This window comes from Mirounga leonina, unplaced genomic scaffold (assembly GCF_011800145.1).
Source record: "Mirounga leonina isolate KUSES-001 unplaced genomic scaffold, KU_Mleo_1.0 Mir_174, whole genome shotgun sequence".
Lineage (NCBI taxonomy): Eukaryota > Metazoa > Chordata > Mammalia > Carnivora > Phocidae > Mirounga > Mirounga leonina.
This window is the reverse complement of record NW_023270451.1, coordinates 22,336,661-22,363,037: the sequence shown is the minus strand read 5'-3', so window position 1 is coordinate 22,363,037 and position 26,377 is coordinate 22,336,661. Positions and strand designations below refer to the sequence as shown.

The window sequence follows — 26,377 nt, the reverse complement described above, 5'->3', positions numbered from 1 at the left end:
CAACCAGAAAGAGTGTGTTCATATTACTTATATTTATTTTAGTATAATAAACACCAAATATAGGCATATATTTATACTTGTTATACCTATATTTATTATATTATATTTACATTTATTTTAGTATTCTACATTTATACTATAATGTAGAACACATCAAATAATGATAGAATATGACACATAATATATCCTATTTAAGACACTATATTATGCTTACATTTATTATATTATACTACTCTATAATTATAATAAATACAAAATTTATGGACCATAACACACCATATTGTATTGGTCTTCTAGGGCCGCCATAACAAAATACCACAAGCTGGGTGACTTAAACACAGAAATTTATGTTTTCATAGTTCTGGAGGTTGGAAATCCAAGATGAAGATGCCAATAGGACTTGTTGCAGATGACAATCTCTCTGTCTTCACGTGGTCCTTTCCTCTATGTGTATATGCTATCTCCACGTTGGGAGTTAGGGCTTCAACATATGGATTTCGGGGGACAAAGTTCAGCCTGTAACAAATATTTTATAGAGATTATATGGATCAACCATTTATGGAATACATAAGTATGGAATTAATCAACATTTTAAAAATCCAATATAAAATTATCTAATCCACCTAAACTGCCTTTTTAAATTAACAAACACTACACACACACACACATACACATCTTTGTAGTAGGTATAGAAGGCTACCTTTTAACCTCTAGGTGTGTGTCTGTGATGGTCCATTAATTATTTTGTGGTAGGGATGCTCTCTCTCTTTAAAGTGGCCCTCTAGGCCATTGCTGTGGATTGGAATCACTATGTGGGCCTTTGTCACATTGACTTTCACAGTTTCTGGCCAGAGAGTCGATCTTCCAATATGAGAGGAACAAAGTGACAGCAGATACTATGCAGCAGAAGTAGGTGTCATCAAGTTCTAAGTCACAAGGATTTTTATACTTAGTGAACCCTGATATGTTGGTCCTAGAATGGTTAGCTTTCCTGATAGGAGCTATCACTGAAATGGAGACAACTCTTATACATTGGTATCGATATTGTCCTGAGGACAAACTGGAGCTTAAGTTCTATATTCTGTACACTTATGCAATCTACACAGACTTGCCTTACAAAGGTAGGCTTCTGGGCATATCTGTCTTTCTCTTGCTCCCTGTTAAGCTCTTGATGGGTATGAAGCAGCTCATGTGCCTCCCTGGACTGGCTCTAAAAGTGTCTACTCAGCACACTTCTCACCTCATGTCCACAACCGAAATGGGAGAGAAGAAGTAGGACGGATAGCTTTAACCTAAGGCCCAAATTGCATTCTACAACTTAGCTTTACCATAATAAAGATTCTTTTTTTTTTTAAGATTTTATTTATTTATTTGACAGAGAGAAACACAGCAAGAGAGGGAACACAAGCAGGGGGAGTGGCAGAGGGAGAAGCAGGCTTCCCGCGGAGCAGGGAGCCCGACGTGGGGCTCGATCCCAGGACCCCAGGATCATGACCTGAGCTGAAGGCTCAAATAATTATAGAGTTATTTGGTGTCTGCTTAACGACTGAGCCACCCAGGTGCCCCGAGATTCATTTTTTTTTATACCAATGAAACTAAGCTGGTTTTTGAAAAGATAAACAAAACAGATAAACCTTTAGCTAGACTCAACAAGAAAAAAAGAGAAAAGACTCAAATAAAATCAGAAATGAAAGAGGAGACATTTCAACTGATACCACAGAAATACAAAGGATCATTGAAGACTATCATGAACAATTATACACAAAAATTAGACAACCTAGAAGAAAGGGATAAATCTGTAGAAACATAATGGCCCAAGACTGAATCATGGAGAAACAAACTCTGAGCAAACCAATCACTAGTAAGGAGATTGAATCAGTAAAAAACAAACAAACAAACAAAACCTCCCAACAAACAAAAGTCCAGGATCAGATGGCTTCACTGGTGAATTCTACCAAATACTTAAAAAAGAAGGAATAGCAATTCTTCTCAAACTCTTTCAAAAAATAGAAGATGAAGGACATTTCCAAACTCATTTTACAAGGCCAGCATTACTCTGATACCAAAGCCAGACAAGGACGTACAAAAAAAAAAAAAAAAAAAAAAAAAAATTATAGGTCAGTAGCCCTGATAATCATAGATATGAAAATCAACAAAATATTCATAAACTGAATTGAACAATACATTAAAAAAGGTCATACATCATGATCAAGTAGGATTTATTTCAGGGATAGAAGAATGGTTTAACATCTGCAAATAAATGAATGTGATACACCACATTAACAAAATGAATGGAAAAAATCATGATCATCTCAATAGATGGAGAAGAAGCATTTGACAAAATTCAACATCCATTCATGATAAAAAGCTCTCAACAAAGTGGGTATAGAGGGAACGTACCTCAAAATAATAAGACAAGCCCATAGCTAACATTATACTCATTAGAGAAAAGCTAAAAGCTTTTTCTCTAAGATCAGGAACAAAATAAGGTGCCCACTCTCACTACTTTAATTCACCATACTATTAGAAGACCTAGTCATAGTAATCAGACAAGAAGAAGAAATAAAAGGCATCCAAATGGGAAAGGAAGAAATAAAGCTATCTCTGTTTGTGGATGACATGATATTATACACAGAAAACCCTAAAGACTCTACTAAAAGCTGTTACTCCTAATAAACAAATTCAGTAAAGTGAAAATTTTGCCATTTGCCACAATGTGGATGGATCTTGAAGACATTATGCTGAGTGAAATAAATCCGACAGAAAAGGACAAATACCATATGATCTCAGTGACATGTGGAATCTAAACAAACAAAAACAAAACCTAACTCATAGACACAAAGAACAGATTGGTGGTTACCAGAGTTGGGGGATGAGGGAGAGGACAAAATGCATGAATGCAGTCAAAAGGTAAAAATTCCAGTTATAAATTAAATAAGTCCTGGGAATGTAATGTACAGCATGATGTCTGTAGTTAATAATATTGCATTTATTGCATATTTGAAAGTTGCTAAGAGTAAATCTTTAAAATCCTCATCATAACAAAAAAATTTTTAAACAGTGTGATGGATGTTAGCTAGACTTCTTATGGTATCATTGCACAGTATATACACATATTGAATTATTATGTTGTACACCTGAAGCTAATACATTATATGTCAATTATATCTCAATTTAAGAATAATAATGAAAGAAAAAATTGCTTTTTAATTCACATCTAACTTTCTGCGTTCATTTTCAAGTAGGTTAAAAAGAGGAGAGAGGTAATCAATCAGCGAATGTTCTCCCAACCCCAACATTGCATTTTGATTAGTTTTGCCCCTAGTAACAAGGCTTAAATCTAATTCTCAGAATTGGGCATTATTTCAGTGTTGGACAGATGGGGTAATTTGATATGCCAATTTTGTGGTCCTAAAGCTAGTAAAATGCCATCACCCTACTGTGAATAATCTTAAGAACTGTGGGTAGTGTTGAAACTTGGGGTGGTACTTAGTTGACTCCAAGTTATAGAAATGAGCAAACCATAGTCTGAAAATAAATTTTGGCATAGAATGTACGATGTTGTGCTATTTTATTGGACTTTAACATAAGGTTGATGTAAATAAGATTTAAATAAGGTTGAAACCTCTTAGTAATAGAATAGAAAAAAATGTTTTCATTATTTTTAAGAAGAATTTTTATCTATAATGAATTTTCATGAGGAGGTGTTTTTGAGTATAACGCCCACCTATTTCTTCCATGGTTTATGACATGCACTGCTTGAGAAGAACTAGCCAATGATACAAAGTTATACAAGTGATAGTTAATTTGAATTCAGTGATTTTTTTTATCTAAGGTCTATAAGGCCAGATATAAAATAGTCATTAATGATCTTCAAGAGGTTCTCATGCTTTCTCTTTGGGATTATTGTCATGGGTCAAAATGGTATTCTGTAATTTATCCTGATTTCCTGGAAAGCCGTATTCTAGATGTACGTGTGTCACCTATCTCTAGGGATTATCTGGGAATAGAATTAGGGAACTCTAGTGTGCGCTAAAAGAGTTCCTTGAGAGAAAAGAGACATGTAGCCTCCTTTTCTCTTATCGAGCCTTTCTATTTCTCAAGTAAACACTAATCAAAATAAAACATTTCAGAAATTTGGTGGTATATTCTACAAAAATAATTAAAATGCCAAAAATTTAATAAAGATCTTTTGTTTGCACTAAACGATGATGACATAGTGCCTGTTCACAAATGGCTTGGGCAACTATGGTGCCAAAGAGCAGTTGGGGTCTTCTGGCTGGAGAATCCTTGGGTGCTCATCTTTCAGTTGCACTAGTCTAAGGTCTGTGCCCAGTACTGTGTACCCCAAATCCTAGTCTAGTGTTTGGCACAATGAAAGAAATCAATAAATACCCAGGCACACAGACACACAGACTTATTTGTTTGTTTATTTCCATCCAGATTCCAGATTCTTTTCTATATTATACTTAAAGAAGCTGGAAATCAACACACACACACACAAACACATACACTCACTATTTATTTATTTTCATCCAGATTCTTTTCTACATATATCAAAGAACTCAGAAATCAATACACACACACACACACACATTTATTTATTTATTTGGATCTAGATTCTTTTCTATATATTTAAAGAAGCTAGAAATCAATAAATATACAGACACATAGAGACACAGACATGAATTTAATTAATTAATTTTCATTGAGATTCTTTTCTATATATACTCAAGGAGCCTGTAAGTCAATTAATATACAGACACAGGGGTGCCTGGGTGGTGCAATCAGTTAGGTGACCGACTCTTTTTTTCAGCTCAGGTCATGATCTCGGGGTGGTGAGATCAAGTCCCTGGCTGCGCTCTGTGCTCAGCATGGAATTTGCTGAAGACTCTCTCTCCCTCTCCCTATGCCCCTCCTCCAGCTCTCTATCTCTCTTTTAAATAAATAATTCTTAAAAGAATATATACAGACATAGACACACACACACCGCTTTATTTCCATCCCCATTCTTTTCTATATATATTTAAAGAAGCCAGAGATCAATAAATATACAGACACACACACACGCTTTATTTATTTATTTTCATATTCCTGTCTGTATATAAAGAAGCCAGAAATCAATAAATATACAGACATACAGACACACATGCATTTATTTATTTATTTCCAGATACTTTTCTGTGTATATTTAGAGAAACCAGACACACACACACACACATTTATTTATTTAGCTAATTAATTTCCAGATACTTTTCTATATATATTTAAGGAAGTCAGAAATCAATAAATATTCAGATACACACACACACACAAACACACACACATTTATTTATTTACTTCCACTTAGATTCTTTTTTACATATATTTAAAGAAGCTGGAAATCAATAAATATATGGACACACACACACAGACATCTCTTTCTTTCTTTCCAACCAGATTTTTTTCTATGTATATTCAAACAAGATGGAAAAGAAGTTAATGGTGGGGGTTGGGTATGGGTATTTATTTCTTCAATAAAATATTAGGTGCTTGAATAATAACTTATATCACATATTTTATAGGTATGTACCAAATATTTTCTCATTGTGTTGTGCACATTATTTATGAATTCAAAACCATTCCTCTTAGTTTTGATTATTATTCCATGAATAATTTTATCTTTCCCCACCATTAAGCTCTTCTCCCTTCTCGTATTCTTGATTTATCTGGAATTTGTTGGTGTATTTTTTGATGTATGGGTCAAAAGTGATTCTTCTTCACACTCAAATTTGATTACTTTTATGTGTTTTTTTTAAAGTTGTGTATTTTCCCATTGTTGTGTAACTTTTTTTTTTTTTTTAAAGATTTTATTTATTTATTTGAGACAGAGAGAATGAGAGACAGAGAGCATGAGAGGGAGGAGGGTCAGAGGGAGAAGCAGACTCCCTGCCGAGCAGGGAGCCCGATGCGGGACTCGATCCCGGGACTCCAGGATCATGACCTGAGCCGAAGGCAGTCGCTTAACCAACTGAGCCACCCAGGCGCCCAGTGTGTAACTTATTTTGTATTACTAATATAACTTATTCAAGAAAGGTAAGAGTTTCCAATCAGTGAAACATAGATCTCTCTCAGGATTGACCAGAGTACCTGGGTGGCTCAGTTAAGTGTCTGCCTCTTGACTTTAGCTCAGGTCATGACCTCAGAGTCATGATCTCAGGGTCATGAGATTGAGCCCTGCAGCAGGCTCCATGCTGGGCGTGGAGCCTGCTTAAGATTCTCTCTCTCTCTTCTCCTCCCCTCCCCCTCACACCGCCCCTGCCCACTCATACTCTCTCTCTCTAAAAAAAAAAAGATTGACCAACAAAAGTATATTTATGAAAATAAAGTATATTTATGTGTTTTAAGTTAAATAGTGTGGTCTTCATTTTAAACAATTGTTTTGGTTAATTATTGGCCTCAACTATGCTGGATAAGAGGGATTCTTTATGTAATTCGTATAGCTACAAAACAGACCTTGTTGATACCTCTCTACACTTCTTTTGTAAAACTGTTCATGGATTTCAACAAATATTGCCATTGCTGTACAAAATAAGTTTAATGTTCTAGACTAGACTTGTGATCCAGTTGCATAATCTAATTTAATACAATCTTGAGGCCCAGCACATTTTTGTTTCCCCTAAGCTTTGTTTAATCATGTGGTTTATGGAGAGAGGTGGGGGTCAGGATGGGGAGGAGCCTAGGTGTCGCAAAACAAGGATGAATAGGATATTTCCATTTTCTTTCAAAGTGATTTGATTGATAGCTTTTCGCCATATTAATTTATAAGTAACTCTCCAGGCAGGCATTTGATAGGCATTTTGTTGTGCCCCCAGTCCCAATTTCCCCAATTCCACCCACCACTCTGTACACCTGTGGAAGTCTGTGTACTCTGGGCTGAATGGACAACTAGCCAGGGTAGCCTGATTCCAAGGAGAGACAGATTTTAATTGTGTGTTTTCATCATTAGCTCCAGCTCCTTCCATTTAGTCACCATCTTCCTAGCACCCTTCCCAACAAACTATCGTGTTTATGTGACCACCACGTCATATGAACCCAGCAACTCTTTGAAACTGGCACATTAAAGTCCCTCTATCAAGTTTTCTATATGCAACCTATTACAACTCTGATGTCATTACGTTTTGAAATATGATAGGATGAGTGTCTCATGGACCCCACTTGTCACTTTTCCTTACATAACTTTCATGATGACTCTTTTAGTGTTAATTGGTATTTTAAAAATCCACATGCTCATTTCTGGCATATCACCATCTTACTTCATTAGTATGTCTTCCTTTCAGTCCTTACTAATGATTTGATAATTTTTCTATTAATAAATATCAAGTATTCCATGAAGGATTGATATTAAACAGAGTTTTTTTATTATGTCAATAGAACCACTATTAATTATGTGGCTTTATTTTATATGTTAAAGTTTTGCATCTTAAAGATTTTATATTGTATCAATAGAATATTAATTGTGTTGCTTTATTTTTATTTTATATGTAAAGTTTTGAAGCCAGGAGTAATTTAGTTGATTTCCTGAAGTATTCTGGATAATGGATACTGGGTTGTTTGATTGATGTGTTTATACCACCCCCCACTTCCAAACTTACCCCCACCCTCCCTCTAGACTCCTAGAACCTCCCCACTGCTCCACCCCTATTACTCCACCTTCCCTTCTCCCTTCCTCCCCTACTCTCCCCACTGTCCCATACCTATTGCTCCCCGCCTTCGCTTCCTCCCCTAACCCTGTGCCTTTGATGTTGGTGGATGACGCTGAAATGATCAGGACACCGTTTGCACTTAACCACTAAATCTTTATTAATTGAATTTTTATTATAACATCAATACAATATTAGTAAGTAGAAATACAGCAATAAAATGGGGAAGGGTAGGGAGGTGGTAGGGGTAGGGAGAAAAGGCAGGGGTAGGTAGGAGGGCCACTGACAGGCTTCTTATTCATCACTTTTCTGTAACTTCCATGAATATTTACCATCCTTAATTATCAATTTCATTCCAGCAAGAATTTCTCAAAGAGTATCTACTCATCTTATAACTCTCCAAAGGCTTTGCTCACAATCTGGATCCCTGGAGTTAATACCCAGGGCAAAGTTAAATTATTTATCCAATCACCTTTGAACTTTTTCCCACTAGAGTTTTATCCATGTCCAATTTGCCCTAAATAGGCTGATCTCCCTGCAGTTCCCTCTGAGTTTATTTGAAATCTTTAAGGGTAGCAATCATAGGGTAAAGGATCACAAGTAAGTACACATGTCCACTTATAGAGTTATCTAATACATAATATCATGCTAACTTTTAAACTAACCCCACCCACTTAAGATTACTTAATAGTCCCTCCCACCCTAAAATACTTATGATTATGTATATCCCCTATTACTTAAACTGATAACATAAAGAAATAAAAAACAATGCAACTTCCACAGACCAATTCCATCAATCACATTCTATAATCTGAAACAACAAAGAACTTTCAGTCCCACTGGATGTTCATTCTTCCGATGAAAATGCAGCATGGTTCCCACCCAGCTCTTCGTCTCGGCAGGTGGTCCTTCATTTCTGCCCAGGTCTTTCCAGCAGAGTGTTCTCTGTTGCCAATCTTGGAACTGTATCTGACATTCGACGTCTGTGGTAGATGACAAGCAGATCAATTCAGGAGCCCAAGAGGTACTTGCAAACTTAAACACAAATCCAGACTGCACTATATAGATGTGCCCCTCTTTATTTTATGCACCTGCAAGTTCCTTATGTCACCTCACCTGATTGAATCAAACTAATTCGCCATTTTCCAGCATCGAGTGCAAATACCTCATTGCTCAAACTAAATTGACCCTTCAGAAATGTATGTAAACTTCCTCCATTTCAAGATCTTAGCACGATGACCTTCACTAGTTCTCTCCAGGTTTGCCTAACAATGGGAGCTCCTATCTTCTTCTTCCTTGATTTAATTAACACCGACAATTTGGGTCAAAAGTTATCAAATTTGCCAATTTGTTTCAAAAAAAGGTTGACTATTGGCTTTAATAATTCTGATGTTTTGTTGTATGTCCTTTATGCTTTATTTTGCTCCCTTTCTAACTCCCTTAGAGATTTAATTTCTTTGCTCTTTCCTTTCTTATGAATAAAGGCATTTTGTGGGAAAAATGCCCAAAAAAACTTAAAGTATCCAATACACATAATCAACAGTAACAAAATAAACTCAGTGAAAGGAAACTTATTAAATTCTGATACTACAGAATAAATTGGAAATTACTTATCCTTAACACCTACATTTATAGATAGTATATATAGCAATAAAGCATAGAACACACTGCAACCAGTTTTTCACAAGCTTTACTAAACAGCCAAATGTGCGTCAGGGTCTTCATCCATGCGTTGCTGACCCATACCACCGTGCTTTCCCTGACCGCTGCTGTCGTTGGCCAACATCTCCAGACTTCTGCTTGCAGTGATAGCGAATGTCCGTGTGCTCATTCATGCCGGGGCTGCAGACGATGACCTACTTCTAGGCCCTCTGCAGCCTGAAGATCAAGTGACAACTGTAAATTTGACACAAAACAACTTGAATTCAAATGTATGGATGATGGGTTGATCTGAGGTAAACAGAAGTGACGCTTCAAAATAGTTCAGAAGCACAAACGCACCATTTTAAAGGTAATTACTCTAAAACACATGAGTGACTGACAAGCTTTCGGTTCCATTGAAGAAAATAAAAGGGGGAGGGGGGAGAGTTATTTGGAATTAAATAGCCAATTAGGTATCTTTTTTGAATTTGTAGGTCTTTTTGTGTGATTTTTAAAAGGCCCAATTGATAAAACTGAAGTCCTATATGACGTTAAACTAGCAGATTGAAGATGAATGGCATGAACTACTACAGAAATACTCCAGTTCTGAGGAGCCTCTCATTCACAGTGTTGTAAGAGAAGTTCACAGTAAAGAAATATGTTGTACTATGTTACTTATCAATTTTAATTAGTTTAACAGTAAGAATTGGATAGTACTTCGGAATTCAATGGAAATAACTCCTGAAAGCAGTCACCACTTTAAAACACTGTTAAAAGACACTAGTCACCTACAGCTAAAACTTTTAACTATTTAAACATGCAAGAATAAGGGTGGGTGATAATGAATGGGTGAAAGAGGATGTGGATAAAAAATGAAACTTCACCGTTAAGACTCCTCTTCATGACACACAATTTGAAATCTATACCATGTTGTCTACTGCTCAAACCGTGTTTTGGCAATTGGAGGTTGTGTACTGAAACACAAGCCTCTTGAAGCCTGCCTCTTTCTTCTCCATGCGTGGCAGCAAAATGGAGTCTCAGCAGCCAGGCAGGAAAGATGACACAAATCCTGCAGCAGGGTTAATGGCAGTAGTAAAGAATTAAACAGAAAGAGAGAGATTAGACAGAGAGTTCAAGGTAGTAGCAAAAGACCAGGCTAAAGAAGTCAGGCAGTCCCAGGTTAGCACAAAGCATCCAGGAGACTAGATGTCGTCACTGGATTGAAGACAACGCTTGTGTTGTCTGTCGCTTTGAGTCATCTGAGTTGCTTTGAGGCCTTTCATTCTTGGCAGCTTCTTTTCGTCTCCGTCCTCTAGAGGGGACCCCTTTCCACTGTGTGAACTCTGATCCTTTTAAAGTGAGGTTACCCATCAGGCCACCCTCTGGATTTAAAGCTCATTAAAGAAGTCCATATCTTCAGGACAGTGTCCAGTGCCCCAATTCCTCTTCTTTAAAGATATCCCTCGCAGGCATAGGAGTGTGGGTCTGGGTGCTAAATTCATGTCCCCTCTCTAAGCATCCTCATGCTACAGTCTAGTGAGGGGACTGATGATGAAATGCCCAGATGCATATGGAGGCAGACACATGGAGAGATGCTTCCAACACTTTAGGTGATCCTCTTCCAGCCAATTAACAACACTTCTGAAATTTCTTCTGAATACCAGGACACGTTGGTAACATTAACTCAGAGTCTCTTAAGAGCTGGGTACGGGACTGCAAGGTAGTCATGCCTCATAAACATCTAACACACCTGGAGCCACCAACAGTCTCTGGTTACCAGGTTTAACATTTTGTGGAAGCCATTACTGGCATGATGATGGTAAGGTGTTGTGAGAAAGCCAGAGTTCTTGGGTACATGTGATTTGCACCAGGGTGTGAAGGCACACTCAACATGCAAGAGTCCCTTCTGAGAGAGCACTTCCTTCTGAGGCCTGAGGTGTTTCTGTTGCAGGGGTTTTGCCTGCTCCTGGGAGAACCGGTCCAGTTGCTGCTCCTTGAGAATTAACGGAACCATGAACGCGGAATTTGAAGATGGTGAAGTTTCTAAGGGTGCAGCAAAAAGATCACGGAAGCCGTTTTACACTGCACCAACAATTCTGGCTTCCTTAATAAGGCGTCGGTCCTCCAGTGATGTAAAGAGAGTACCGAGACTGCAAGAAAAGTCATGTCGTCCTCCTTCGTGTCTCCCCCTCCATAAAGAAATCAGCATTTCCTGTGTTTGCATCAGCTTCTCTGTAAGTGTTAAACGTGGAATCTGGCAGCCTATTAATTTAAATGGTGACAGAGGTTTCTAGCAGGTAAAACCCAGGCTTCCAGGATTCGCTGGGAAGTAAACTTGTCACGAATTTTAGTTAAATTGGCAGTTAAAGTGGGAAACTGAGAATTTGTTGGTAAGTATTCTGTCGCTCTCAGAAAATGGCAGAGGTCTTCTGGTGCTTTTTTAGGCTGTGCGCCAGTCCAGGGTGGCCCTGACCTTTCCGTAGCCGTTTCAGAGAGGGCTGTGCCTCAGGTTGGCCTGAAGATGCAGTAGCCTAATTTAGCACACAGTCACTGACTGAGAAGCTCAACAGGAGTAAATCTGAGGGTAGAGATCCTGAAGGACACGACGAGTGTTTACATGGTGCTGTAAGATGGCGGCGGCGGCGGCGGCGGAGGCGGCGGCGGCGGCTGCGGTGGCGGATACTGGGGTACCGGAGGCTGGCGGTACCAATGCGGATTCCAAGTGATCATCACGGGGACATAGAGCGATCGTCCATGTCCATCTCGCCCCACGGGGTACCAGGCGAATCCTACTGGGTAGGTCGGGTACGTGGCGTATGTGGGGTACGTCTGGTATCCAGGTATTTGAGGTACGTATTCAGTGTACGTTGCCAGGTGAGCCTGGTCATCCAAATTTGGAATGGAGAGTCGAGGATACTGATTCTGGATGGTGAAACTGTTGGGAGCTCGGCAGTCGTAGGAAACTTGCAGTTTCCACCCCCTCTTCACCTGGAGAACTTGGGCTCCATTCGGGGCGATTGTTGGAGTAATCAGCCCGTCTTTCACGTTTCTGGCCACAAAATCTCGCAGGGCTGCCATTTCGGGTTCGGACAGTGAGTAGACGTGTCCGCTGGGAATACTGTGCGCTCCAGGTATCATTTCGATGGTGGGGTCAACCAGGCGGTGATCCGGGTAGACGTTTTCATCCACTGGAGTGTACACATTCTGGACATAGTAATACCTCACCGGTTGGTAAACTCTGTATCCATCCACCGGGTAGTAAAACGATGGCTGTGCTGGTGGTGGGAGCGACGGAGGTATTGGAGAATACATCCGGCAGTGGTATCGGCAATATTCAGAATCAAAGACGATCGATCGGGTGCTCCATGTGATGTTGGGGTCGTGTGTGCTTAGCCAGCGCACCCCTAGGACGACAGGGAAGAACGGAGACTGAGTCACATCGAAAGACAGCACCTCACGGTGATCTCCCAGGTCGACTATCAGGTCGTGCGTTTCGTGGACAACTGGGCCCGATGCTATGGGGCGTCCATCAATTGCTTCTACCAGTATTGGCCAGTCCTTGACCCTCAGAGGAATTCCATTTTGGGCAACGTATTCGTGATCGATGAAGTTGCCAGAAGCACCAGAATCGATCATGGCTCGGACGAACAGGGTGTGTCTGCCCGGGAGATGAATCTGGAGCATCACTTGCAAGTGTGGAGATGAAGCATCATCTTGTGGGGACCTTATTATTTCTGGCCCGGTCGCTGAAGGTCCCTCTACAGCGGGGCCGGGGAGTTTCCCGCCGGTGAAGCCTTTGAGGCCTTGGCAGGACAGTTGTCGGCGTAGTGACCTCCATTTCCGCAGTAGAGGCAGAGGTTCAGCTTTCTGCGTCTTTCTTTTTCTTCCTGGGTCAGGCGCATGCGGGCGCCGCCCACAGGCTCGGTTGGATCTACCTGGTGGTGGCTCGTGATGTGCGGCAACACGAGCGCGCGCGGCGGGGAACGCGGCTTGCGAGCTGCGGCCGCTCTGGCCAGCCTTCTCTCGATGTGGATGCATTGGCCGATCAGCGCCGACAGCGACTTGGCCACTTCGAGGCGCGACAGCTCTGCCTGAATGTGGTCGCTGAGGCCCTCGTGGTACTGGTCAATCAGGGCGGGCTCGTTCCAATCCAGGTCCTGGGCAATCATCTGGAAGGCGTTGGAGTAGTCGATGACTGACCCCATGCCTTGGCGCAGACGTCTGATCTTGCGTTTGGCGGCCTCTCGCCTCTGAGGGTCTTCAAAGACGTGCTTCATTTCAGTCATGAAGGCTGGGTAGTTGTGCATCAGGTAGTGGGATCGCTCCAGCTTCGCAGAGGCCCAGCGCGCGGCACGGCCGGTCATCATGCTTGTCACGAAGCAGACGCGGACGCGATCGACTGAGAAATCTCTGGTGCTCTTTTCCATGAAGAGCTGGCACTGAGCCATGAAAGGAACCAGCATGTCTGGGTTGCCGTCAAACTTCTCGGGAAGGTCATCTGGGCACTCTTCCTCTAACGGAGTGGGTGGGGCAGCAGCCGCCGCAGCACCTCGGAGCTCGATGTCATCCTCCTCATCCTGAGGGGCAGGCTCCACTTGCTCACGAAGGGAGGTGTTCTCCTCTGTGAGCTTCTGCACCTGGTTCTGCAGGTTGTTGTTCTCCTCGGACTGCTTCATGACCTTCTCTCTGAGGTTGTTGATCTCTTCAGAGAGATCGTCCCGCCTTCGTTCGGCCAGGTTGGGAATGTACTGGCCCCTTTGGGCGCTGCGTGAGGATGAAGAAGAGGAAGAGGAGGAGGAGCAAGAGGAAGAGGAGGAGGAGGGGCCGTTGGGGGGAGGAGGAGGAGGAGGAGGTGGGCAGTCGGGCCCCAGGGTGAGAGCTGGGGTGGGAGGAGACCTCCCAGGTGTAGCTTCGCTCCTGTGGGGATGGAGGCCCGGATCCTGGCCTCCTCTTCCACCCTTTCTTCTTTTTGTTTTCAAAAGCTTTTTGTTTCTGGAAATTAAGATAAAAGCATAAATTTTAACATACACATTCAAAGCAGCACATTATAAAAAAGACTTTAGCATTTAAAGTAGCCACTAAAGTACTTTAAATACATGAGTATTTAAAGTAGCCAGCCACTAAAATACTTTAAATACATGAGTATTTAAAGTATCCACTAAAATACTTTAAATACATGAGTATTTAAAGTATCTCTTTGCTCTACTTGCTTAAATTAATAATTAATAAGCAAACACAAATCTTGCAAAAGGGAGAAAGGAGTTAATCAATTAAGACAATAGATAACAAAAAGCACCCTACTTTTTCATGTCCAAATGACCTTTTTCTCCTCAAAGGTCACATGATTATGATTCAACAATTCATAACTATATCAACAGCAAATTTACCTTCACTGACTATAAAAGAATGCCAAGACATTCTAAACAAATAGTTTTGTATCAAGAGAGCACCTCAAGAAACTTTCAAGTCAAAGATGGAGACCAAATAAAATCACACAAGCAGAGCCAAAATGCCTGTTATTAGACAAGTTACCTGAAAAATTGCTAATATTCCAGCCAATAGGGAACCAAAAAAAAAAAAAAAAAAGAGTGGGGGGATTAGAATCACAATGCCTATATTCATCAACCCTGGGGAAAGGGGGCACTATCTCCATGGAGGTTACTAAGTCATTATCAAAAACCCACAGGGTTGTCTAAATCCGACCGTAATCTGATTTCCCAAAGAGAATTCCCTAAGGGACAGAAGTGGCACTGAGCAGCAACATGTGTCTATCAGTTTCCCTCCTTATTATGCAGTCAATCAACAAACATTAATTGATACCTCCTAGGCTAGGAAGAGCTGGGCTATAAAATGGGACATTCAAAGAAGCCCAGTAATAGTACACCTCAAACTTATAATATGGATTTAATTAAATAATGCAGGAAAAGCAGTGAATATTCAACTGTTAGCTAATATTAATAAAGTTATTAATAAGAAAGGTAACTTTCTGTGTGAAGAGGCTAAAATGAAAACAGGGAAGGGCTGTAACTATGGCAACCGAGGCATGCATTTCCCACCTAGAGATTAATTAATTTTATTTTTTTGGATATACTGTTGGCCAAACAAATCCAGGGCCTCACTTGATTTGCAGGTCACCAGTTTGCAATTTCTAGTTTTTAAACAAGTTTTTAACAGCACAGCCCCATCCAAAAGTTTGTAACTTAGAGCAAGACAGGGCTGTACTCCTTCCTAGGTGGTGAGTAGCTATATGGGGGGGTTAGGGGGAGTGGGGAGATTAAAATTCTTGTTATGGGTATGGTGACAATAAATCACACATACAATAAATCAGCCAACATAGGAGTTTAAAAATGCATACTTTTTTTGGGGGGGGGGGAATCCTGTTAAAAAGAGGGTTAAATGCATTTATAGTAACTTAATTATTTTAACTTTTTAATATTTTTTAAATGAGCATTAAATTCTCATATTTGGAATACTTCAAGAAAGTGCTCAAAAGTTTAAAAACATAATTTATAAAGCAGGCAGATTGCCTGTTCACCAAATTTTAACTTGGCAGTCCTGGCCACCTGTTCTTCTCTGATCCATCAAGGCAAAAATGGACACTAAATTAATTATATTAATTAAAAATCACAAAGATAAATGTGTTAATCAAAGAAGTTAGGTGAAAAATAGCTAGTATTTCAGTAAGGTACAAGGGAAAAAAAAAGGCGGTGGTAATCAAACATGATGCATGTATACTTTAGCCTTGTCTCTGGCTGTAGAGACATATCCCTTCCTCCTCCTTCCTTAAAACCCCTCATAGCTCTTTAGGCCCCTCCCCTGCACCCCCACACCCCAGCCCCAGCCACTTTCTCTATGCTCTGCACTGTCCTTGGAGTGGCTGTATAGCAAGCAGAGTCTTTAAGGGACAGAATTACTGTGCCATTTTAATAGTTTTAATTGGCATTCAAGATAAAATATTCTAAATAGTCTGAAAGTTTAGAAAATAACACATCATAACCTGTGACACTGTTTCATTTCCAGCTCCTTAAAGATAATTGTATTAGTGACACTCAAAATATAAGGTCACAAAATAGTGCAATTTTTGTTAAAAGTTATTTTTATTTTAATTTTTATTTCATAAAATGAAATTATTTAATAAAAATTTTTATTTAATAAATGTCTCATTTATTAAAAGCTTTAACGTCCCATTAAAAAACAACTAATAAGCACAAGTCAGGTGACTCAAGTGCCACTTCTGTCACCTAGACAGTAATACTTTCAAAACTTAGAGAGAAGACTTCTGGAAAGGCATTCAGAGCATGGCCTGGCGCTGCCTGACCCAGGTCAGGAAGGTTAACAACCTACATGTCAATCACAGTCACTGGGGTGAGCTTTATTGAGGCCCAAGTCTGATGGTTTTAACATCTGCAAAACACAATAATAGGACAGATATAACAACATGTTCAGAAATCAGCAAACAATCATTGTATTGTTTAGGGTACCAGAAGATCAATAAAGGTTAAAAATTCAAATGCTTTGTAAGGTAACATAAAAGTGAGAAGAAACTGGAGTTAAGACAATAAGGAGGGGGCTGTGACTATGTAATTTGGGGATATATGTCCCCTCCCAAAGACATTAAATTCTTTAACAAATTTTTAATCCAGTGCTGGTCAAATTAAGGACCTTATCTGACCTGCAAGTTCACCAGTTTGAGACCCCTGACTTTTACCAAGATCAGGTATCAGGTACCCACCCCTGGGGTTTTTAACTTTGGGGTGAGACTCTAAGTCCTAAAGGAGATAACTGTCCAGAGAAGAGTAGGTTAACCTTTAAAAGTGATAGGAGGGAGGGCAGGCAGGTTAACATTCAGTGTAAATAAAGTTTAAAAATATTTAAATAGCAACTACAGCACCAGTTAACATGGAAACAGGAGCACTGTGACTTGATTTGAATTACAGAACTATGACTCCTTAAACCCGCCCCCCCTACTAGGGGCTGGATTGCCGAGATGGGGTCAAGAGGCCCCATTCCTAAAACCTGAAAGGACACGCAGCATAGAGCCAAGCCACATGGGACTGATGTCACCTTTACATATGAAAAAGAATTCAGTGTTAGTCTATATAGGAATTAAATACATTTGATTAATCTTTGACTCTTCATGATGATGTCTAAAAACTTCTTTTCCCCAAACACACCAAAGAGTAACAGTAGCCAAAAACCATTGCACATTAAATATCTCATTAAAAAATGACACTTCATTAAGCAACTCTTAATTGCTTTACATTTTCAAATGTCCCAATTTTTTTAGTACCATGTGTACTATTTGAGAAATGCAAATTATATTAATACACACGTTTTTACCATTGTTTTGAACTTTAAAAGAATGCAGATAACAAATTTCCAAAGGGGGTGGGGGTTAGGGGGGCAAGGTGGGCCTGGGGACTGACTGAAAGCTGTAATTACTTTAAGTATAAATATGTAAAAATATGTAAATTGTATACTTGTTGTGGGGGGTGACAGGTATTTGGGAGTCAAAGTCCTGGCTTATGGCTTATAATATAGGATACCAGGTTTTAAAAGTTATGTTTAGTTAGAAACATAAACATGGTACTCTGACTGGAGATAAGGCATCAATTTGTTTTATATATATATTTTATAATGCCAGTTAAAACCCTCCAATCTATATTTTGTAATGTAACCACTTGATGTTACATTATACAAAATTTAAATATGACAATTATGTACCACCATTAAGTATTCCATTCACCCCAAATAATTAGCTTTTGCTTTTCATTTTTAAAAAGCTAATTATTTTAAATATCTTATATAAGTATAGTCTTGTATTATAATTACAGCTTACATTATTGGAGTTTAAAAATGCATACTTTTTTGGGGGGGGGAATCCTGTTAAGTGGGAGAGATAAGGCAAGCAATGCCTTGGACAATCCAGGACAGCAAAGCACCATAGGAAAAAACCAGGAAACACCTGCAGACACCAAAGGTGGCACTGAAAAAGCCAATTTACTCTGGTCATTTAACACATATTTAATGAATGCTTACCATGTGCCAGGCACAATTAATATGTAGGCAAGTTAGCCAGGGCTAATCCCTTCGAGTTCCAAGGAAAAAAAACCCATCTTCATAGGCACACAGATAAACACCTCATCCTTGCCCCAAGGCCAGGCCAACAGTACCAATAAGGCACTTAAAACTCCTATGAAACACAGTTCAAGGTATTCCTTATTTTGTGTCCACCAAAGAATCTGATTCCAGTAAGCCACCACAAGTGTCCATTAGTGTCTCAAAAAAACCTTAAATGTGAAAGTATTTAAAACAATTTATTTTTCATTTGTAGTAAAAACATTTAGCTGGATTGCCCTTAGGGGCACCAGCCATGTCTGCTCAGAAGCACTTTTCATAACCCACTATCAAGTTTAAATTGTGGAATTGTGTTATTTAATATATGCAAAGCACTTGCAAAAAGTGCTTATAAATCCCAGGTATAATGACTATCGTTGCTAATTGTTCTTATTTATTATTCTTATATTTATTAGACACTAGTGGATAAAAAGCAAAATCGACACCGCCAAGAAACCGCAGGAGGGAGGGGCTGTGCATCCAGGTTCAGGCAGCGAAAACAGTGAAGGCACGCAAGCGCAGAGGAGGTGGGCCTGTAGGGCGGGGCTGGGAGCTGACACTGCGCAGGCGCAGGCGGGCACTGGGAGGCGGGGCCATAGGCCACTTCGGAAGAGGCAGGCTCAGGGAGGGGACAAGCTTTGGAGACGAGGTGTCTGGGCAAGCCACCTCAGAGGAGGCAGGCCTAGGGAGGGGCGCTTGGGGGTATCGCCTCAGAGGAGGCAAGCTCAGGGGGCAGGGGGGAGCCACCTCAGAGGAGGAGTGCTCAGGGAGAGGCGGAGTCTGGGGGGGAGCAGCCTCAGAGGCGGGCTTGGAGAGGGAGGGTCTGAGGGAGCGGCCTCAGAGGAGGTGGGCTCAGGGAAAGGCGCGGTCTGAGGGAGCGGCCTCAGAGGAGGTGTGCTCAGGGAAAGGCGGGGTCTGAGGGAGAGGCCTCAGAGGAGGCAGGCTCAGGGAAAGGCGGGGTCTGGGGGGGGGGAGCCACCACAGAGGAGGGGGCTCAGGGAGAGGCGGGGCTGGGGAGAAAGGGTCTAGAAGGCGCGCTCTAGGAAGGCGCGCTGCAGAGGAGGCGCGCTCTGAGGAGGCGCTGGGAGGCGCTCAGCACGCTCTGAGCAGATACTGCAGAGAAGGCGCGCTAGAATGGGCGGGGCAGGCCTGAGACTGGCTGTTTGCCTCTCCCAGGATCCCCCCTCCCAAAACCCCTCCCACCAGCCTCCACAGCCAGATTCATTTCATGCAACAGAGCAATCACCCCCAGATCCAACACCCCCCCATACTAAGCAAACCAACAGTTTCCACAAACTGTTGCTGGACGCCAATTCGCGCCACCTTCACAACTACACCGCCACTTCAATCAAGCGCAACTAGACAAGGCAGCCCGCTCTGCCACCACCAAAAGATTCCCTTATACACTCAAGTCAGCGCCCCTCCACTCCACTGCTATAGCAGGAATGGTGTGGGCAGAATGTTAAACACTAATTTTTGCCTGGGGCTCCATTTTGTCTAACAGCACCATCATGCAGACAACCGTCCTGCAGAAAAACATAGTGGGAGCCATTCCAAAAGGTGTGTTAGAGACAAAGGGTGGGGTCCCCCACTAAAAAGACAGAGTAATCTTACTCTGCAGCTCTTGTCCCTTTACAGCTGGTTTCTTTGTGGCGTAAAACAGTGCAGCTTGTATACCTCTGCAGCTGTTATTACTTTTAGCGCATTTTAGGTGTAAATTCTCTGCAGCTCATGTACCTCTGCAGTTCCTGTGCCTTGTAGCACAATGAAGCGCTGTTGTAGTGCGAATGGTATCATTTTTGTAGCGCTAATCTGCAGCTCAGATTTTGTAGCGCATTTAAAGCGCAAATCAGTCATCAGTCTGCATGCAGCTCATATACTGCTGCAATTCATAATGGTTTGTAGCGCATTGAAGCGCCCATCAGTTTATAGCGCAATTGAAGCGCCCATCTATCTATAGCGCATTTAACGCGCTTATCAGTTTGTAGCGCATCGAAGCACCCATCAGCCTGTAGCGCATTGGAAGCGCCAGGCTATAGCGTATTTGAAGCGCTTATCAGTTCATAGCATATTGAAGCGCCAATTAGTTTGTAGCGCCTATCACTACGTAGCGCTTTTGAAGAGCAAATTGCAAATCGGTCTGCAGCTCATGTCTGTCTACAGCACTTATCTGGACTTGAGTCCTGGAAATCAAAGCCCTGAAGGCTTGGTTTCTCCACTCTGTTTTGGGGTACTGCCAGTGAAGGCGTGACAAGATTTGCGTGGAGACATTCAGGGGCACTACTCCATCTCCCGCAGCTCCCGAAAAGGACAGAGAATGAATGTGATCTTAATAAAAGAAACATCCTCACCGCATACTCACCACGCGAGGACTCCTCTGCGAAGACAGGAGGACGGGGTCCCACACCTGTGCCACGCGTGGGTTCCGCTGGGTGCTCCGCAGCCCGGAGTGGCTCCGGACGCGAGCCCGCTCAGCGGACCTTTCGCGAGGCTCGGTGGACCCTCTTCGCTCTTCTCCCCAGGTCGTAGTCAGGTTTCTTCGACACACACCAACCGAAGTTGAAGCGCGTGTACCGGGAGCGCCGACTGGGAGCCTTATATAGGCTGAACAGAGGAGGGGGGCGCCAAATCCCAGTGTGCTCCGCGAGTTAGGGGGGCGGAGGGGAGCGGAGGCGGAGGGGGGATGGGGGATGGGGTGGGGGCGATGGCCACGCTACACTGGCCCGCCGCTAGAGGGAGTACAGGATTAAGGAGGGGGTGCAGGATGCTGATGCTGAACTGGCCAAGCTGGGAGGAAAGAAGAAAGGGAGGGGAGGGGAGAATCGAGGACGGCCGGCCTAGCCAGGCCAAGAATGCAATTGCCCCGGTGGTGGGAGCTGGGAGACCCTTGTGCTTGGACGGGACAGGGTCGGGGGACACGCAGGATGAGCCCCGCGACCACTGGCACCTTCTTGCTGACAGGTTAGTGGCCCGCGCGCGACGGGAGGTCCTGGGGCCAACAGGCCGCCGCCTCCCCATCTCCCGCCCGGGTTTTGGGTATCTGGGTGCATTTTCTGGGTGGCAGCCCCTCTTGCCGCCCCTGTCCCCACTATACCCCTCCTCCAGGACACCCCATACCCCAATTCCCGGGCCCTGTGAGTCCCTTCCCAGGCTTGACCCCTGGCCTTTTCTTTTTCTCTGCGCCCCCGCGGGCCCCTCCCTGCCCAGAACGCGGAGAAATTCCATCTCCAATTTCCATTCCTACCCGCTCCCCCCACCCCCCGGTTCCCAGCCCTGGTGGTGGACCTCTCCCCGTCCCTGCAGCAAAGACTTGGGGGTTGCCCATTTTTCTGGGGGTCGTTACCACACGAATGGGGCGCTGCGGCCCGGAGACAAGCCATAGGAAATGGGTGTCAAGCTGCGTCCCTTTCCACACAAACACGTCCTTTCTTTCCTTGAATCCGAACGGGAGAAATCACAAAAATGTGCAATTTGAAACACCTAACTCCCCCCTCTTCCTAAGAGCATTTCTCGGCGGCGGAGATCTCGTTTTTCTTAGGTTTTATGGAGCGGGGAAGTGGAATCATGAAATGCTGGGAGCTAAACAGGGCGTTCGGGTCAGGGTTAAGCCCGGCTGGGGGCCAGAGACGCTGCAAACAACACCGTTTGCCCCACCAAGCGCACTATTTTGAAAAGCTAAAACAATTAAAAACAGCTGTGGATGCCAATGTGCTTGGAGGCTTCGGAGGCTCCCAGCTATGGCCTTTTGGTGGTGATTACAAGGTTTACACAGAGACCTGGTTCTCCCTGCAACGTTACATTTTTCTAAATCTTGTAGAGAAAATGAATACATTTAGTCACGGTAACCGCATGTTTAATCCTTTCAAGCATGTGGCTGAGATTCGGCCACAAATGTTTGTGTGTATTTATGCATATAAACATACATATTTTACCTTAGATAAAATTGCAGTGGGTTACAAGCCTTTAAAATACTGATGAAGAAGGATGCTTAAAAAAAAAAAAAAAAGCCATAACGAGGATTTCCATTTAAGTGCCTCAAAGTGTTAGGCTCTGAGAAAACGGACAATTTGTTGATAATCTTAGAAAAAGAAGTTTAAGTTAAATTGTCTACAGCTGAGTGAGGTTCCTGAAATACGGATGAGACACATTTGTATTTGAAGGCTGAAACTGAGCATATTTTAGTAACATTGCTACAGATTATTTATACATATGGGATAAATAAGAATTTGGCCCATTGTAGATGACAGCGTGTCAGGGATTGCACTTAGAGCTAGCTTTTCTAGGAATAAACAAAACTGGAGCACATTTACTGAGATTTTACTTTTTATCAAAAATGAAATGTTGACCATCTGATATATGAATGAATGAGGTGAAGATTTCCACCAATTAAAGATATTTTTCTAGGAAGTTGGGTGAGCACAATTATACTTTTTAGAAGTGCCTTTTAATCTTACGATGTTCAGCCTTTCCTGCAAGATAAAATAATTTTAGGATTCTTATGTTGCCAGAGTACCATTCTCATGACCGCCAAACTATCAACCCCTTAGACTTTTTTTCAATCTAGAAAAGTTACTTCACCTAATTGTTAACTGATAGATATTCTTTTTCTAAAAAGTGAGATTAAAAATCAGTATAGATGGTAGGGAAAAGGAAAGTTTAAAAATTGATCCCAAGACACTTAAAGTTTGAACCACTTTGAACCAATTTAATCTTTTATTTCAAAATGTTAACCAGAATTTTTTAAATATAAAAACAGCTTTAGTGTTATTTTTATCATACTGAATTCCTACTCACTGTACAAAATTCAGGAGAAAAAACTCCAGAAAACTGGGGAAAAAATCAAGAAAATCAGGATCACCTGTAACTTCTTCATCCTGCGCTAAACCCCGTAAACATTATGGAGTTTACTTTTTCACACTTTCTTTATACGTGCTTATGTACCAAAATAATATATATTTTTCATAGAGCTGCATATTATGATTTTTAAAAATAAAAAAGGGGTTCAAATTAATTTTTCAAATTTATTTTCTTTCCAAAGAGACCTAATAGTTAAATAACAGTAAATTTGCAGGGTTTTTTAAAGGAAATATTAATTACTTTTTCTAATTAAAATTTTAGATGAACAACATTAGTACATATGTATTTAAAACTAGAGAACTGAGAATTTCCCCTGACATCACTATTATAACATACACATAGTTATCATTTTGGTATATTTCCTTGTGCTTTTATTTCTCAACATATACAATAATTTTTACTTTGCTTAGAAATATAATTTTATAAGAAAAAAACAGTATCGACAGGTAAGTAATTATAAAACTTTTAAAATCTGAAACAACAAAACAATATTAAAAACAAACACAAAAATACAACTTTGATAGAAAAATAGTTTAGATAACATTTGTGTTATCTAACAAAACTTTAACAACCCCCCATTAATAGACAAGAATTTTAAACACTTTTTTGACAGTTAGTATCCTAAGTGAATTTTGGATTTTCTCAGATATTTCCCAGTGTTGACTGTTTCTTACCCATTTTGCACAAGATTGCATGTAAATCAAAAAAAGCTGTTAATGAGCATATTTGTTTTTATCAAATAATAACTGGACATTGTATTTGGACAGTTTAATCCATTTTTATGAGCATTTGCTATGGATCTATGAAGCTGTTGATTTACTACCTGTATTTAACTTCTTATGTAGTGGGAAAATTGTATTTCAAAACAAAGTAGAATTTTCCCTTGTCAAGTAGTAACTAGACTTTCTACTTGGACATTTACCTATTTTATGACAATTTGCCATGTATCTGTGAAACTCTTGACTTACCTCAGGTATTCAGCCTAATTTGTAGGGTGGAAGGAAAATTGTATTTCAAAACAAAATGGAATTTTAAAACATTTTATCTCTTTTAAATGAAAATTTGCTATGGACCTAAGAACCTGCTGATTTACCTACCACATGCATTTGGCTTAACTTTTAGTATGCTAGGGAAAATTTATTTCTAAGCAAAGTAAAATTTTCAGTTGTCAATATTAGCTGGACTTAGTATTTGGTCATCATATTAGACTTAGTATTTGGTCATCTCATCTCTTTATTATAAGAGTTGCCATCAATCTAAAAGCTGTTGGTTTACCTGATATATTTAGCTTAGCTTCTAGGACAAAGGACAACTCGTATTTCTAAGCAAATTGGAATTTTCACTTGTCTCTCTCTCAAACATTAAAAATAGCAAAGGACTGCACCAGAGAAAGCTAGTGAGAGACCACCTCAAAGAGATAAAGACAACATGTATTTCAGATTCTATCACTGGTTTACCACTGATGAAAACCATGCTCTAAACAAAATGCTGAAGCAGTGAAGAAACCCTGACTTGTTAAAAAATTCTCCATCAAATTTTTAGATTGTTTGAGGATTCCTGTAAGGGCAGAATTTATAGATCTTATTTTCTCCCAAATAACCAGCCACTTTGTTTCTTTTTCTTTTTTACTAACTGTAGCACACATTTACTCTTTCTGACTCCTTTTCTTAAACCTTACCCTTGCCTCGGCTCTAAACAGCAAAGTGCAAATCCTATTGCTGATCTTATTTCCTGCTATTAGTGTAAAAAAAGGATTCCAGGTGAATAGATGATATGAATTTATGTGTCCGCTAGAAATTCTTGGGATGGAGCTGTGTTTTAGTCCAAAGCTTCAGAGAACTATTAACATGGTGGCTTTTTTTTTTCCTTTTCATCCTTTTGAACTTCGCCAGCATAGATGGAGAGACAGACATGACAGACAGTCAGGAACAGACTCTCTCTCTGTCTCTCTCTCTCTCTCTCTCTCTCTCTCTCTCTCTCACACACACACACACAAAACATTCAAGCTTTTTCTAAACTTTAGAATACTGTTCTCCGGTCTACTGTCTTCCTGATTTCCAGAAATGTTAGCCAAAAACAGGAATGCAAAATTCAAAAAAAAAGAAGCTGGTGTTCCTAAGGATCAACAAGTCTTTTCAAATGAACATTTTTTGATTGGGGTTTTCAAGTTGGTAGCATCAGATAGAGTCTCAATGCTCTTAAAGCTGTTTTATATGAACTGCCTCCAAACAACATTCTCTCTAAGCAGAATTCCTGGTGTCTTCAATTTTTAAACAATGTAACTAGAGTAAAGACAGTATTGAATAAAAAACAATCTCCACAGTCTGACGCTAGAACAGACATTTCCATTGATGCTCATTTCCTTCTAGTCTTTGTTCTGTGTGCATATGTATTTTTCAAAGACTATGATTTTAATATGTGTAGTTTTGTACACTTTGTTTTGAAACATAAGTGAATCTTGCTTTCAGCAAAGCATTTGTTAAGGCGTTAGATGCTCTTATGTGAGATGGTGTGTAGAGGAGCCAGATTGCTTTGTAAGTGTGAGGCGGACTAAACTAGCACCTGCCAGGTGTGTGGGTTACTGGGTTGGGGTCCAAGAGTGGTCCCTGGGGAAAGATCCAAGCCTTTGCCCAGGTCTTCTCTTTTTCAGTGAATTTTATGAATGACTTTGATGAAGATCTAAGATGCTTGCTTTAAAATCCAGGGATGACTTGCAAAGGGGTTAACTGTTATAAGTAGATAGCAGAATTTAAAGTTAATATGGCTTAAATAGGCTGCAGTGCTATGCAAAAAGATATTTTATAGCAGTAAATGCATCATAATTCATTGGTGTTATAAGGAAGGAGGTGACTTGATGTGGTGGCAATTTTTGAGGAAAAAGAAGGTTAATATGAACCAGCAGCTTGATGTGCCTGCAAAAAAGAAAAAAAAATCAAATTCAGATTCTGATAATAGTATAGTGTCCATATGTCACAAAAATTAATAGTACCCCCCGTCTAATTAACCACATCTGTAGTATTGTGTCCATTTCTGGCTGTCACATTTAAAGAGAGACGTTGACAAATTAGACAACTTCCAGA

At 40.8% G+C, this 26,377-nt stretch overlaps 2 protein-coding genes and 1 long non-coding RNA gene across 4 annotated transcripts in view; 1 reads left to right on the top strand and 2 right to left on the bottom strand.

The window, feature by feature from the left end:
• Positions 1 to 7,817: 7,817 nt before the first annotated feature.
• PEG10 (paternally expressed 10) lies at positions 7,818 to 14,312 on the bottom strand. The gene is given in 2 exon segments (XM_035020594.1): positions 7,818 to 13,108; positions 13,111 to 14,312. Coding segments are annotated over 2 exon segments (2,061 nt in total). The 5' UTR covers positions 14,000 to 14,312; the 3' UTR covers positions 7,818 to 11,936.
• A 2,351-nt stretch (positions 14,313 to 16,663) lies between these two features.
• On the bottom strand, positions 16,664 to 21,053 carry LOC118020782. Its single transcript, XR_004682009.1, has 2 exons — positions 20,803 to 21,053; positions 16,664 to 16,727 (listed from the first exon to the last, which is right to left on the bottom strand). It is a non-coding gene; the product is annotated as an uncharacterized LOC118020782 (long non-coding RNA).
• A 74-nt stretch (positions 21,054 to 21,127) lies between these two features.
• Positions 21,128 to 26,377, top strand: part of SGCE (sarcoglycan epsilon) — a 67,857-nt gene continuing 62,607 nt past the window's right edge. Inside the window, exon 1 of one of the 2 annotated variants that reach the window (XM_035020592.1) lies at positions 21,128 to 21,401. In XM_035020592.1, coding sequence (XP_034876483.1) covers positions 21,293 to 21,401 — 109 coding nt within the window. In that variant the 5' untranslated portion in view covers positions 21,128 to 21,292. The remainder of the gene's footprint in view (positions 21,402 to 26,377) is intronic. The other variant, XM_035020593.1, reaches the window with a different exon arrangement.